The sequence below is a fragment of the Oncorhynchus kisutch genome, linkage group LG16, assembly GCF_002021735.2.
Source record: "Oncorhynchus kisutch isolate 150728-3 linkage group LG16, Okis_V2, whole genome shotgun sequence".
Classification (NCBI taxonomy): Eukaryota; Metazoa; Chordata; class Actinopteri; order Salmoniformes; family Salmonidae; genus Oncorhynchus; species Oncorhynchus kisutch.
Window position 1 is genome coordinate 33,692,203 of NC_034189.2, and position 16,627 is coordinate 33,708,829.

Here is a 16,627-nt window from a genome sequence, read left to right on the forward strand (position 1 = left end):
AGTAGACATAATATCAAAAAACCTTTGACAAGGAATCAAAGTTGGGTCAGTCTGAACATCGCAACATTGGTTTGGTGTTTATAGCTTAAATGGTGTAATATTCCCCATGTAAGTCTATGACCCTTTTTTTGTCATTGAAATACGTTGAGAATGTATTAAATATTGTTGTAGTACAAAAAGTATAAATGTAATAAAAAAATATTTCCTCAAGCAATCCAAGTTGGGGCCATCAGCACATTTAAAAGTTGGTTTCATGTTTACAAATCATAATAACTTAAATCATTTAAGCGCTTGAGTGGGCAGAATAAATAAGTAAGCGCATTCATTGTACATTGAATGTATAATGCGCATTTCATTGAAAAACTATCTCAAAGTGCTACAGTGAGCAATTCGTCCTGTCACATTATGATCCCTATCATCAGGGGTGGACCATCAATGGATGCGGGGCTTGTACCGCATACCTAGTCAAGCGTCAGCTTGGCTTTTGTCCCTCCAAGACAAAGCACCAAATTGTATTGTATTAGGTCATTTATTTTGTCTACTATCATCTCTGAATTTCTGACTAACACAAGTTGTTGATTTCTAAAGAGATGCTAAACCTAGCTGCTTCCGGATCCTATCACATCATGCAGTACTCTCTTAGAAAAGAAGTGCTCCAAAAGGGTTCTTTGGCTGTCCCCATAGGATAACCATTTTTGGTTCCAGATAGTACCCTTATGGGTTCCAGGTAGAACTCTTTTCTGGGGAAAAGGCTCTACACGGAGCTCGTGAGTGGTGCAGCGGTCTAAGACACTGCATCTCAGTGCTAGAGCCATCACTACAGACACCCTGGTTTGAATCAAGGCTGTACCACAACCGGCCGTGATTGGGAGTCCCATAGGGCGGCACACAATTGGCCCAGCGTTGTCCAGGTTTGGCCAGTGTAGGCAGTCATTTAAATAAAAATTTGTTCTAAACTGACTTGCCTAGTTAAATTTTAAAACCATGGAAACAAAAAGGGTTCTCCTATGGGGCTAGCCAAATAAGCCTTTAAAAGGTTCTAGATAGCATATTTTTTTATATTAGCGAACGAGCATAGCATCTTTGTTCTTCATCATATGCTCTGCCAGAGCATGCTCTGCCAGAGCGTGCTCTGGGATGAGCTACCAACCCTGTCGTTCACGTTTTGTTGACATGTTTTCCCAGTGTATACCATGTTCAGGACTGAGTTAAAATGATTCAACTAGCTATCTAAATTGCGAACTAGATCGAGATGGAGCACACATTTAGTTTTATTTATCCCAAAAGTTCTAATTCCCCCAGTCACAGATCTGTGTAAACCTCTGACAATGAAACGGATCTCAGCTATGAATATTCAACAGAACTCCACAGACTGTTGTCGGATCAGAGGTCTGGTTAAGAACTTAGATGTACTGTAAGGCTGTGCTGGTTACTATGACATGATTTTGCTATTCAAAGAGAGCTCAGGCACAAAACCAAAATGTTCAATGTAGCCAACCCCTCCCTGTTTTCTGCAGTTCAATATTTGATGCAGCTCCTAAGTGATATTGTTTTTAGCGCCACACTGATGGAAAAAGAGAGAGAGTGTGCTGACAGTTGTGGTGTGTAATAATAGCACAGGGCGTAGTCAGACTTGAATTGTCTCTTCCAAAAAGGACCTTCAATAAAACAGGATGAACACAATAAATTTAGGAACCAATTCCAAAACAGAAATGATACAACTCTATAATGACCAAATTACCCATTTGTGCAAGTTAAACATCCATGGTTACATTACAAGTGCCATCAGTTTAAAGTTTTGCATTTACAGTTTAGAAAATATACCACTTACAGTACATACAGTACAAAATGCAGCAATGTGATTGAAAAAAAAATGTAATGAAAAACTGTGCCTGACACTGCAAGGATTTCTAAACACATTTCCCAAATGTTTGTGTCATTTTTGTCTTGACTTCTAAGTCAAAGTACAAAGACACTCAAAGTGTAAGGTTAGGTGTGGTTTGTTACACGCTATGACTAGCTAGCTGACCATAATACTAACACCTTTTTTTGAACATGCCAAGCTGCCAAAAGACAGTATTGTTAGTGTCAGAGACTAAAATACAATTACATGCTGTTTGTGTCATCCTGAAAACATGTAGATTTATTAAGGAATCAAAGTGGCAAGAATCTTCTCCTGAACTGGGCAAACACACCACAGACACAGTGAGCAATGGTCGGCCACGGACTGTTTTTGGTCTTTCCATAGTCCTCTGTCCTCTACCAACAAATCATGTACCTAGCTCTCTCAGTGTTTGGCCCCAATGTATCTCCCGGTCCCATGCATGCAAGATGGTCAGTATAGCATGTATTGTTACAATGGTTAGCTTATAAGGGGTAAAAAATAGATAGTTAGAAAAGTAACTCACCAGAATCAGCAAATTCTGAGGGGACAGAGGAAGAAAGAGAAATAGAGAGAGAGAGAGAAAAGATAAACCAGATTATGTATAAATTGATAAAACATGATAAAACATTGGACCTTAATCTTATGAAAGGTTTGCATTATGCTTAGGCCATTAACACCAATGAGAGTTGGCTCTGAATTATCTGAATGAGCTGGATAAATTATGGTTAAGTAGATCAAAAAATTAAATAAGCACATTTGGCCATTGGAATATTGCTACACTCTTAGAAAAAAGGGTTCCAAACTGGTTCTTTGGTTGTACCCATAGGAGAACCCTTTATGGTTCAAGGTAGAACCCCCTGGGGAAAAAGTTCTACATGGAACCCAATAGGGTTCTACCTGGAACCAAAAATAGTTATTCAACGGATTCTCCCATGGGGGACAGCCGAAGAACCCTTTTAGGTTCTAGATAGCACCTTTTTTGACAGACATGTACTGGACTTTATAGACATGATTTTTTGTCAAATGGGCTTTGTTGTTCCTGAGCTTTACAGTGAGGTTATATTCAGCTTTAACCTCTCTGGGGTAGGGGGAAGTATTTTGACATCCAGATGAAAAGCATGCCCAAAGTAAACTGCCTGTTACTCAGGCCCAGAATCTAGGATGTGCATATAATTGGCATAATTGGATATAAAACACTCTAAAGGTTCTAAAACTATCACAATATTGTCTGTGAGTATAACAGAACTGATATGGCAGGCAAAACCCTGAGGATAAACCATCCATATTTTTTTTTGGAGGTCATAGGATTTTTCAATTGTTTTCTGTGGGACTCCCTTATTATTAGGAACCTGGTAGCTTCCACTAGATGTCAACAGTCTTTAGAAATTGTTCAATGTTTTTCTTTTGAGAAATGAAGAAGTAGTGCTATTCATTGTGTCACTCCAGGTAGACTCTACTGTTTTGGTGAGCGTGAACTGGAGCGTGCTTCACATTGTTTTTATCCGGTATTAGAAACAGTTTATTCCGTCTTAAATTTGATCAATTATTTACGTTTTAGGGTACCTGAGGTTGGATTAGGAACGTTGTTTGAAATGTTTGGACCAAGTTTACAGGTAACTTATTAGATACTTTGTAGGCATGTTGGGCGAGTTGAAACCGGTGTATTCCTGAATCAAGCGCGCCAAATAAATTGACATTTTTGGGACATAAAGAAGAACATTATCGAACAAAAGGACCATTTGTGATGTTTCTGGGACATTTTGGAGTGCCAACAGAAGAAGATCTTCAAAGGTAAGGCATTAATTATATCTCTATTTCTGACTTTTGTGGCGCACCTGCCTGGTTGAAATATGATTTTCATGTGTTTGTATGCGGGGCGCTGTCCTCAGATAATCGCATGGTTTGCTTTCGCCGTAAAGCATTTTTGAAATCTGACACAGCGGCTGGATTAACAAGAAGTTAAGCTTTATTTTGGTGTATAACACAAATATTTTCAAGAATGTTAAATATTTGAATTTAGTATTTTTGAATGTTGGGCACTGCAATTTCACTGGATGTTGGCCAGGTGGGACGCTAATACAAAATAATGTACCACAGTCTTTTTTATTTTTTTATTTATCAAATCTTATTTGATGCATGCGCCAAATACAACAGGTGTAGACTGTGTAGACTCTTGATTACTATCCATCCCGGGTCCGGGAGCGTAATCATCAACTGACACTAGTTAGCATAACGCAACGGACATAAATATTACTAGAAAATATTCCTATTCATGAAATCACAAGTGAAATATATTGAAACACAGCTTAGCCTTTTGTTAATCACCCTAGTCACCCTAGTCACTTTAGTCATTGTTAGCCACTGCTAGCGGCTTTTACCTTCTGCACAGATACCAGCCCTGTTCTTAGCCTGGATATTACTCGCCAATCTACCAGTATCGGACTGTCTCTCCTCAACAACGCCGGATTCCTGCCGTAATCCCTGGGCCACTACTTCTAATCTTCACAGCTAGCTTGCACCCTCCGTGGCACCCAGTACCGAAGCTATCCCTGAGGCCCACCTCCCGGCCTACTCAGCTGTTCATCCGAACCCCACTCATACACGGCTATAGTCCAATACTCCACCGGATCTTTGCTGTAAACTCTGGACCTTGGCACCGGATCACCGCTGCTACCGATTGGCTATAGTGGCTAACGCCACTGCCACGAAGCTAGCACCAGTTAGCCGTGAGCCAGGCACATCTCCCGGCTAGCAAACAAAATTCTACAATACCTCTTTCTCCATCTGGCTTGGATTCTCTGTCGACACGTCGCCCCTCCGCACCACCACATCTGGTCTGCCGACGAATACTCCATCCACTGTGCCTTCAATCAGCCTCCATCTGAGCAGACCCCCTACCACCCCTGGGCTACTAACTTTAAACGCCGTGTCGCCTGCGTGCTAGCGTAGTGGCTAGCTGTTCCATCTACTGCTGCCCCCTGGACACTATGATCACTTGGCTACATAGCTGATGCCTGCTGGACTGTCCATTAATCACGGTACTCCATTCTGTTTATTTATGTTTTATCTGTCGGCCCCAGCCGCGAACTCAGGCTCTGTGTGTAGTTAATCCGACCCTCTCTGCCTAGTCATCACCATTTTACCTGCTGTTGTTGTGTTAGATGACTAGCTGTTGTTGTCTCACCTGTTGTTTTAGCTAGCTCTCCCAATCAAGACCTGCGATTACTTTATGCCTTGCTGTATGTCTCTCTCAAATATCAATATGCCTTGTATACTGTTGTCTAGGTTAGTTATCATTGTTTTAGTTTACAATGGAGTCCTTAGTTCCACTCCTCATACCTCTGATACGTCCTTTGTCCCGCCTCCCACACATGCGGTGACCTCACCCATTATAACCAGCATGTCCAGAGATACAACCTCTCTTATCATCACCCAGTGCCTGGGCTTACCTCCGCTGTACCCGCACCCCACAAACCCCTGTCTGCACATTATGCCCTGAATCTATTCTACCATGCCCAGAAATCTGCTCCTTTTATTCTTTGTCCCCAACGCTATAGGCGACCAGTATTGATAGCCTGTGGCCGTACCCTCATCCTACTTCTCCTCTGCTCCTTGGGTGATGTGGAGGTAAACAAAGGCCCTGCATGTCCCCAGGCACCCTCATTTGTTGACTTCTGTGATCGAAAAAGCCTTGGTTTCATGCATGTCAACATCAGAAGCCTCCACCCTAAGTTTGTTTTACTCACTGCTTTAGCACACTCTGCCAACCCACATGTCCTTGCCGTGTCTGAATCCTGGCTTAGGAAGGCCACCAAAAATTCTGAGATTTCCATACCCAACTATAACATTTTCCGTCAAGATAGAACTGCCAAAGGGGGAGGAGTTGCAATCTACTGCAGATATAGCCTGCAAAGTTCTGTCATACTTTCCAGGTCTATGCCCAAACAGTTCTAACTTCTCATTTTAAAAATGAATCTCTCATGAATCTCTCCAGAAATAAGTCTCTCACTGTTTCCGCCTGCTACCGACCCCCCTCAGCTCCCAGCTGTGCCCTGGACACCATCTGTGAAATGATCACCCCCCATCTAGCTTCAGAGTTTGTTCTGTTAGGTGACCTAAACTGGGATATGCTTAACACCCCGGCAGTCCTACAATCTAAGCTAGATGCCCTCAATCTCACACAAATCATCAAGGAACCCACCAGGTACAACCCTAAACATGGGCACCCTAATAGACATTATTCTGACCAGCTTGCCATCCAAATACACCTCTGCTGTCTTCAATCAGGATCTCAGCGATCATTGCCTCATTGCCTGTATCCGCTACGGGTCCGCTGTCAAACGACCACCCCTCATCACTGTCAAACGCTCCCTAAAACACTTCTGTGAGCAGGCCTTTCTAATCGACCTGGCCCGGGTATCCTGGAAGGATATTGACCTCATCCTGTCAGTTGAGGATGCCTGGTCATTCTTTAAAAGTAACTTCCTCACCATCTTAGATAAGCATGCTCCGTTCAAAAAATGCAGAACTAAGAACAGATATAGCCCTTGGTTCACTCCAGACCTGACTGCCTTCGACCACCACAAAAACATCCTGTGGCGGACTGCAATAGCATTGAATAGTCCCCGCGATACACAACTGTTCAGGGAAGTCAGGTACCAATACACGCAGTCAGAAAGCAAAGGCCAGCTTTTTCAAGCAGAAATTTGCATCCTGTAGCTCTAACTCCAAAAAGTTCTGGGACACTGTAAAGTCCATGGAGAACAAGAGCACCTCCTCCCAGCTGCCCACTGCACTGAGTCTAGGTAACATGGTCACCACCGATAAATCCATGATAATCGAAAACTTCAACAAGCATTTCTCAACGGCTGGCCATGCCTTCCTCCTGGCTACTCCAACCTCGGCCAACAGCTCCGCCCACCCCGCAGCTACTCGCCCAAGCCTCCCCAGCTTCTCCTTTATTCAAATCCAGATAGCAGATGTTCTGAAAGAGCAGCAAAACATAGACCCATACAAATCAGCTGGGCCTGACAATCTGGACCCTCTATTTCTGAAATTGTCCGCCGCCATTGTCGCAACCCCTATTACCAGCCTGTTCAACCTCTCCTTCGTATCATCTGAGATCCCCAAGGATTGGAAAGCTGCCGCGGTCATCCCCCTCTTCAAAGGGGGAGACACCCTGGACCCAAACTGTTACAGACCTATATCCACCCTGGACCCAAACTGTTACAGACCTATATCCATCCTGCCCTGCCTATCTAAGGTCTTCGAAAGCCAAGTCAACAAACAGATCACTGACCATCTCGAATCCCACCGTACCTTCTCCGCTGTGCAATCCGGTTTCCGAGCCGGTCACGGGTGCACCTCAGCCACGCTCAAGGTACTAAACGATATCATAACCGCCATCGATAAAAGACAGTACTGTGCAGCCGTCTTCATCGACCTGGCCAAGGCTTTTGACTCTGTGAATCATCATATTCTTATTGGCAGACTTATTGGTAGCCTCGGTTTTTCTAATAACTGCCTTGCCTGGTTCACCAACTACTTTGCAGACAGAGTTCAGTGTGTCAAATCGGAGGGCATGTTGTCCAGTCCTCTGGCAGTCTCTATGGGGGTACCACAGGGTTCAATTCTCGGGCCTACTCTTTTCTCTGTATATACCAATGATGTTGCTCTTGTTGCGGGCGATTCCCTGATCCACCTCTACGCAGACGACACCATTCTGTATACTTCTGGCCCTTCCTTGGACACTGTGTTATCTAACCTCCAAACGGGCTTCAATGCCATACAACACTCCTTCCGTGGCCTCCAACTGCTCTTAAACGCTAGTAAAACCACATGCATGCTTTTCAACCTTTCGCTGCCTGCACCCGCACGCCCGACTAGCATCACTACCCTGGATAGTTCCAACCTAGAATATGTGGACATCTAAGTACCTAGGTGTCTGGCTAGACTGCAAACTCTCCTTCCAGACTCATATCAAACATCTCCAATCCAAAATCAAATCGAGAGTCGGCTTTCTATTTCGCAACAAAGCCTCCTTCACTCATGCCGCCAAACTTACCCTAGTAAAACTGACTATACTACCGATCCTCGACTTCGGCGATGTCATCTACAAAATAGCTTCCAATACTACTCAGCAAACTGGATGCAGTATATCACAGTGCCATCCGTTTTGTTACTAAAGCACCTTATACCACCTACCACTGCGACCTGTATGCTCTAGTCGGCTGGCCCTCGCTACATATTCGTCGCCAGACCCACTGGCTCCAAGTCATCTACAAGCCTATGCTAGGTAAAGCCCCCGCCTTATCTCAGTTCACTGGTCACAATGGCAACACCCACCCATAGCACGCACTCCAGCAGGTGTATCTCACTGATCATCCCTAAAGCCAAAACCTCATTTGGCCGCCTTTCCTTCCAGTTCTCTGCTGCCTGTGACTGGAATGATTTGCAAAAATGGCTGAAGTTGGACTTTTATTTCCCTCACCAACTTTAAACATCTGCTATCTGAGCAGCTAACCGATCGGTTACCTGGTGGGTTCCTTGATGATTTGTGTGAGCCCTGTATAGCCCACCCAATTTACCTACCTCACCCCCATACTGTTTTTATTATATTTACTTTTCTGCTCTTTTGCACACCAGTATCTCTACCTGCACATGTTCATCTGATCATTTATCACTCCAGTATTAATCTGCTAAATTGTAATTATTCACTCCTCTGCCTATTTATTGCCTACCTCCTCATGCCTTTTGCACACAATGTATATAGATTTTTTTTTCTCTACTATGTTATTGACTTGTTTATTGTTTATTGTTTATTGTTTACTCCATGTGTAACTCTGTGTTGTTGTCTGTTCACACTGCTATGCTTTATCTTGGCCAGGTCGCAGTTGCAAATGAGAACTTGTTCTCAACTAGCCTACCTGATTAAATAAATGTGAAATAAAAAAAGAGATAAAAGTAACAAGTAATTAAAGAGCAGCAGTAAAAAAAATAACAATATATACAGGGGGGTGCCGGTACAGAGTCAATGTGCGGGGGCACCGGTTAGTTGGGGTAGTATGTACATGTAGGTAGAGTTATTAGTGACTATGCATAGATGACAACAGAGTGACAGTAGTAGAGGGGGGGGGGGAATGCAAATAGTCTGGATAGCCATTTGACTAGATGTTCAGGAGTCTTATGGCTTGGGGGTAGAAGCTGTTAGAAGCCTCTTGGACCTAGACTTGGCACTCCGGTACAGCTTGCCATGTGGTGGCAGAGAGAACAGTATATGACTAGGGTTGCTGGAGTCTTTGACAATTTTTAGGGCCTTCCTCTGACATTGCCTGGTTTTGAGGTCCTGGATGGCAGGAAGCTTGGCCCCAGTGATGTACTGGGCCGTTCGCACTACCCCTCTGTCTTGCACCATGGTAAATGAATACCAACCAATGGAAGGTTGTACTTTACAAGCTCCTATCCCACTGGGCACACACTGGTTGAATAAACATTGTTTCCACGTCATTTAAATTAAATTGACGTCAGTGCCCAGTGGGATGTGTCTAGTGAGACTAGACAGCGTCATTCCACTTACATTTACAAGTCTCTATGAGATATTTATGAACACTGCCGGCTTTATATAACACCACTGAGCCACTTAAGGTCTAAAAGCCTGCAAGGGATGGTGAGGCTTAAGGACAAGATACTTTGGCTCTGTCTTTGACTGATGCTTCTGCTTGCCCTATCCAGTGTGGGCAGACGGTAGCAGAGCATCTGGTCTCAGCGTCCTTAGCTGTCCACCAGCACAAACATGAGGTTCAGAGATTATTTGCACTAGGGTTTGGAACCAAACTTATTTTCCAATCATTTCATTCTGAACAGAACCCCCCCAACATTGTTCCGTTCCACTGTTCCGACCAGCAAAATAAGGTTCTAAACCATTTCAACCCCCCCCCCAAAAAAAGTGGTGGTTTATATAATTCCTTTCGGTTCAATTACTTCACCAATCAGTGCAGATAGAGCAGCTTGCCATGTAGCTGGCAAGATAGTTGTTTACATGTGCGGTGGACAGACAAGTGCAGAGCGCGAGATGCAGGCGGGGAGAGATTGAGAGAGGGTGGAGGAGGAGGCTGCTTGAAGCATTGAATGTCTTGTTATGACATGCATTATCTGAATTAAGCCCACAGAATTATACGCTACCTACAGAGGAGCGGCTTTGAATGTCTTTGAATTTTTGAGAGTTGACTGGACCAGAGCTAGCTTGCTAACAAGCTTGTGTGTGTAGTGCGGCACCAGAATTAAAAATACATCTTACCTTTTGCAGTTAATAAAGCCAATGTGAAACTATAGTATCCTTAACAAGCATTGAAAAATGTATCTATTCTTCTCTAATGAAAAATGTATCTTCCTATGTTCTAAATCACGCTTTTCACTGATGTTCCCTCTAATATTTTGGGGGACTAAGCATATTTTAGGTGAGTGGAAACTTGAAAGTTGTGAGAATTTTTCGCAACGTCCGGCGTGCATTTACAGTGAACACTGAGGCTGTACCTTTACAGTTTTAGCCAGTAGCCAATGGGCTTTCGTGGTTATTTTAGCATAATGTAGACCTACCAACAAAACTAATGGAGCAAATCCCACTTCCACATGGAAATAGCCTTTGACTTATATGATATAGCCTACAGTATATATGTGGTGTCCAATGTAGGCCTACATTGCATGAGACTTTAAAAAATGTTTTTAAATTATTGATATAATTTTTTACTTGATCTGTAACACTATGGGCCAAATAGGTGACTGTAAATTGCATTGTATTGTGTTGTATGAAACCACTTTCTTATTGACATACTTATTATTTGCATTCTCAAGCCTGTCTCAAAATACAACACTGCCCCTTCAATTAAGATGTAAGCTTCTTACTTGACTGTTTTTTCAAAGACTGCCTAAAATGTGGCCCACATGTGCTGTGCTTTGTAGAAAGCAGTAACCCCCCATTGCTGACCTATACTTATCTATAACGGGGATAATAACTCGCTAACTAGCAAAGAATATCAACACTCATAGTGATTGAAAGACCACTTGTGTGCTACCCCAGCCAACAGAATTTTACATGTTCTACTCTGAATCTGCCTACAACAAAATTACAGACTCAATTTTGCAAAGTTAGATTTGTTTTGGTTTGTTGCATTGAAAAGGGGCTGATGTTGGTTTTGGTTGAAATGTTGATTTGATCACAGAAAAAAAAAATCTATATAGTGCAAACTCAGTGAAGATGTCTCTGCGAGGCATCTCTTCTGCGCAGCAGTCCTAGAGTGAACATCGCTTGTTACATCAGTAGATTACTGTAGCCTATGCTTCAGAGGGGCAGGTAGCGTAATCACACACACACACACACTTGCAAAGATTTTCAGCTGGCAGGTAGACACTGGAAGACGTTTCTGAGTGACAGAGTAAGGGCTTTGCATATTCTCTTCGTAGTTTTTTTGTGGGACTGGAAAAATCACTTTCGTTCCTGGTTCTGTTTCTCAAAAAATGCCTGATTTGCACTGACTCTCTACACACCCAATCCATACACACACTCAAACGCAATCTATCACACTCACACAAACACTCACTACAATCACTGCTGCTATTATTTATTACTATTTATTGTACTGCTCACTTTGTCAATCGTCATACTATTATAGACCATTTTTAGTTTTCACGTGAACTCAACATGAAATCCAAAAATAATTTCAACATGATATTGGATTTAGATTAAAAGTTGGGTGAAAACAATAAAAAATTATGTTGATTACATTTTGCAAATCCAATCAGTTTTCCAAGTTGATTCAGCACCATCACATTACATTTTTTGGTTGAAATGGCATGGAAGGTGAAAGCTATTTATTTTATTTGACCTTGATATAACTAGGCAAGTCACTTAGCCGGACAACACTGGGCCAATTGTGTGCCGCCCTATGGTACTCCCAATCACGGCCGGTTGTGATACACCCTGGAATCAAACCAGGGTATGTAGTGACACCTCTAGCACTGAGATGCATGGCCTTACATGCTGACCAGACCGGACATGTCGCGTGCTCGAGCATCGCAAAATACATTTTGAAATCCATGTCATTCAATTATTGCACCCACACTGCTCGTGCGGGCCAACGAGCATCTGCGATGCCAAGGGCTAAACTAGAACTACTTTTCTATTTCTGACGCAGATCACACTGCAAGTCCTGCCTCTCCCATCTCCTCATTGGTTATACCCACGTGGGTGATTGAAAGACTAACTGTGTTGCTGGCTGTCGTGGTAATACTATGAAAGTGTAATGTTAGATGCCAAACACCATATAAGTTCAAAAATGAAAAATCCTGGAAGGAGGAGAGATGACTAGAAACGATTCAGTTGGCCGTTTTATGTGTGGATTAAACTTCTTATGGCTGGGGGCAGTATTGAGTAGCTTGGATGAATAAGGTGCCCAGAGGTGCCCAGAGTATACTGCCTGCTCCTCAGTCCCAGTTGCTAATATATACATATTATTAGTCTATTTGGATAGGAAACACTGAAGTTTCTAAAACTGTTTGAATTATGTCTGTGAGTCTAACAGAACTCAAATGGCAGGCAAAAACCTGAGAAGAAATCCAAACAGGAAGTAGGAAATCTGAGGTTGGTCGATTTTCTACTCAGCCCCTATTGAATACACGGTGGGATATTGGTTATGTTGCACTTCCTGAGGCTTCCACTAGATGTCAACCATCTTTAGAAACTTGTTTGAGGCTTCTACTATGAAGGGGGGCTGAATGAGAGGGGAATGAGTCAGAGGTCTGCCAGCAGTCACGCGCTGGTCACGCGCATTTCACATGAGAGGTAGCTCGCGCTCCTTTGCTTTTCTGAAGACAAAGGAATTCTCCAGTTGGAACCTTATTGAAAAACATCGTTTGACATGTTTCTACGGATGGTAACGGAACATTTTGACATTTAGTCTGCAACTATGGAACACGCTTCGTGAGTTTTGATTTGTTTACCAAACGCGCTAACAAAAGTAACGTAAACTCACGTACACTCGTACATCGCCTTGGTCCGTACAATTGTCCTTATTTTAGCGCCCCAAAAATGGTCTTTTAAAAAATGGCAGGTGGGAAAGCGAAAGTAATGCGTGATAGTGAGAAGGAGAGATGTTGTGTGGGAAAATTGCTTTTTTTCACTCGATCTGTCCAACCTATCACCTTATCGCCTCTAAAATGTAAATAAAACACTATAAAGAGTTTATATAATGTGTCATTACATACCTATTTGAAGGTTTGTGTCGAATTTGAATCAGGTTTTTAGGGCGGTGCTCAAGTGATCTTAGAAGTAAACAGCGGCTTTGAGAATGATGATCACATGCAATGAAGACGCAAAAAATGACTAGGTATCCCCCCTTACCCAGTCACTGTCCATTTCTTGTTTTTAAAGGATGAGAGCAGTGCTACACCTGGTGGAGAGAGATTGTAAGATGGAAATAGTTGCTTTATGCGTGCTGTACGTTACGACATGACACGTCACGATGTAACAGAGGGTCTGTTTTTTCAACTTTTCTCCAATACTATAGAGCCATTACCATGTCGATCAACGCTTGAATAGGAACGTAGTTCACACCCCAGAGTTTGAAGTCAACACAGTCGCTACAGTCCCATTAGTTTTCATTGAAGCCTCGTTTGAATGTTGCGGTTGCGCACATTTGTACGGAATGGGGTGAGTTTACGTTAGCTATTTGGACATAAATGATGGACATTATCGAACAAATCAAACATTTATTGTGGAACTGGGATTCCTGGGAGTGCATGCTGATGAAGATCATCAAAGGTAAGTGAATATTTATAATGTTATTTCTGACTTCTGTTGACTCCAACATGGCGGATATATGTATTTGTTGTCTGAGCGCCGTTCTCAGATTATTGCATGGTTTGCTTTTTCCATAAAGCTTTTTTGAAATCTGACACAGTGGTTGCATTAAGGAGAAGTTCATCTATATTTCCATTCATAATGCACTTAACATTTATAATGAGTATTTTTGTAAATTGATGTGGCTCTCTGCAAAATCACTGGATGTTTATGGAACTACTGAACATGACGCGCCAATGTATACTGAGATTTTTTTATATAAATATGAACTTTATCAAACAAAACATACATGTATTGTGTAACATGAAGTCCTATGAGTGTCATCTGATGAAGATCATCAAAGGTTAGAGATTCATTTTATCTCTATTTGTGCTTTTTGTGACTCCTCTCTATGGCTGGAAAAATTGCAGAATCTTCTGTGACTTGACGGTGACCTAACATAATAATTGTTTGTGGTGCTTTTGCAGTAAAACCTATTTGAAATCGGACACTTTGGTGGGATTAACAACAAGATTACCATTAAAATGGTTTAAGATACTTGTATGTTTGAGGAATTTTTATTATGTGATTTCTGTTGTTTGAATTTGGCGCTCTGCACTTTCACTGGCTGTTGTCATATCGATCCCGTTAACAAAATATCAGCCCTAAGAAGTTTTAATTGTCGGAGTAGAGGACCTTGTGCATTTCAGGTAAAATAACAACTCATCGCGTTTGGTGTAGGGTACAAAATAAATGTATGCACGATAGCGCACGCGTGCAGCCGGTTTGGGTTCTGTGTTAGACCGCTGCAACACTCAGGAGTCCTGCAATGGGGAGCCGCAGCTATGATCCCTTATTTGTATTTTATTTAACTGGGCAAGTCAGTTAACCTCTTGAACCTCTGGGGGCAGTATTTCATTTTTGGATGAAAAACGTTCCCGTTTTAAACAAGATATTTTGTCATGAAAAGATGCTCGACTATGCATATAATTGACAGCTTTGGAAAGAAAACACTGACGTTTCCAAAACTGCAAAGATATTGTCTGTGAGTGCCACAGAACTAATGCTACAGGCGAAACCAAGATGAAATTTCATACAGGAAGTGAGACAGATTTTTGAGGCGCTGTGTTCCAATGTCTCCTTATATGGCTGTGAATGCGCAAGGAGAGAGCCTACACTTTCTGTCGTTTCCCCAAGGTGTTTGCAGCATTGTGTCGTATTTGTAGGCATATCATTGGAAAATTGACCATAAGAGACTACATTTACCAGGTGTCCTATCGGTGTCCTCCGTCGAAACTATTGTGTAATCTCCAGGTGCGTGCATGTTTCCATTTTGAACAGAGGAGAAACCAAACTGCCAGGAGTGACTTATCATCGAATAGATATGTGAAAAACACCTTGAGGATTGATTCTAAACAACGTTTGCCATGTTTCTGTCGATATTATGGAGTTAATTTGGAAAAAGGTTTGCGTTTTAATGACTGAATTTTCTGGGGGTTTTCTCAGCCAAACGTGATGAACAAAACAGAGCGATTTCTCCTACACGAATAATATTTTTGGAAAAACTGAACATTTGCTATCTAACTGAGAGTCTCCTCATTGAAAACATCCGAAGTTCTTCAAAGGTAAATGATTTTATTTGAATGCTTTTCTTGTTTTTGTGAAAATGTTGCCTGCTGAATGCTAGGCTTAATGCTAATGCTAGCTATCAATACTCTTACACAAATGCTTGTTTTGCTATGGTTGAAAAGCATATTTTGAAAATCTGAGATGACAGTGTTGTTAACAAAAGGCTAAGCTTGAGAGCCAATATATTTATTTCATTTCATTTGCGATTTTCATGAATAGTTAACATTGCGTTATGGTAATGAGCTTGAGGCTATAATTACACTCCCGGATACGGGTTTTTTTCTTAGCCAAACGTGATGAACAAAACGGAGCGATTTCTCCTACACAAATAATATTTTTGGAAAAACTGAACAAACTGAAAAACTGATCTTATTTACAATGACGGCCTACCAGGGAACAGTGGGTTAACTGCCTTGTTCAGGGGCAGAATTACAGATTTTTACCTTGTCAGCTTGGGGATTTGATCCAGCAACCTTTCGGTCACTGGCCCAACATTATAACCACTAGGCTACCTGCGTTATTGATGCCACTTAAATCAGTGTAGATGATTAAAGAAGGATCTTGAAGTCTTGAAGTCTCGTCCATCTATTCAGAGGATGAACGAGCAAGACAAAATATTTAAGTGAATGGGATATGGTAATAGGTGCCAGGCGCACTGGTTTGTGTCACAAACTGCAATTTTGCTGCGTTTTTAAAGAATGTGTATCAAGAATGGTCCACCACACAAAGGACATCCAGCCAAATTGACACAATTATGGAAAGTATTGGTGTCAACATGGGCGAGCATTCCTGTGGAACGCTTTCGTCACCTTGTACAGTACATGCATCGACGAATTGAGGCTATTCTGAGGGCAAAAGGTCAGGGTGCATAATGTTTGGTATACTCAGTGTATATTTCCCACCACATCTTAATGCTCTACTGCTGCTAATTTTAATACTACTTTTATACTTTTTAATATTTGTTTACTACTTATTGCCTTATTGTGTTATTGTTGTTTTATTTTTACTATATTTCACTACACTGTTGAGAGGTAGCTCTCAAGTAAGCATTTAATTACCCTGATGTATCCTGTGTATATGACGAATGAACTTTGAATTGATTTAGTTTCGTAATAAAGGCTACTTTGCATAGTCAGGATCTTTCCATGTAAAGAATATGGAAACACTGACTCTGAGACTGGTCAGAATCATTTACAATCTTACAACATTCCATTATCTTTTAAAGGAACTGCACAATGTTTCAAATCCCTTAATTAAAGGTCACATGGTACAAAAATGAT

The 16,627-nt window shown here is 41.9% G+C and overlaps 1 protein-coding gene across 2 annotated transcripts in view; it reads right to left on the bottom strand.

Moving 5' to 3' along the window:
• The window catches only part of LOC109906631 (sodium/potassium/calcium exchanger 2-like), a 182,428-nt gene that overhangs the window by 69,651 nt on the left and 96,150 nt on the right, over positions 1 to 16,627 (bottom strand). For both annotated transcript variants that reach the window (XM_031792247.1, XM_031792246.1), the window contains exon 5: positions 2,409 to 2,423. In XM_031792247.1, the coding sequence (XP_031648107.1) occupies positions 2,409 to 2,423 (15 nt within the window). The remainder of the gene's footprint in view (positions 1 to 2,408; positions 2,424 to 16,627) is intronic.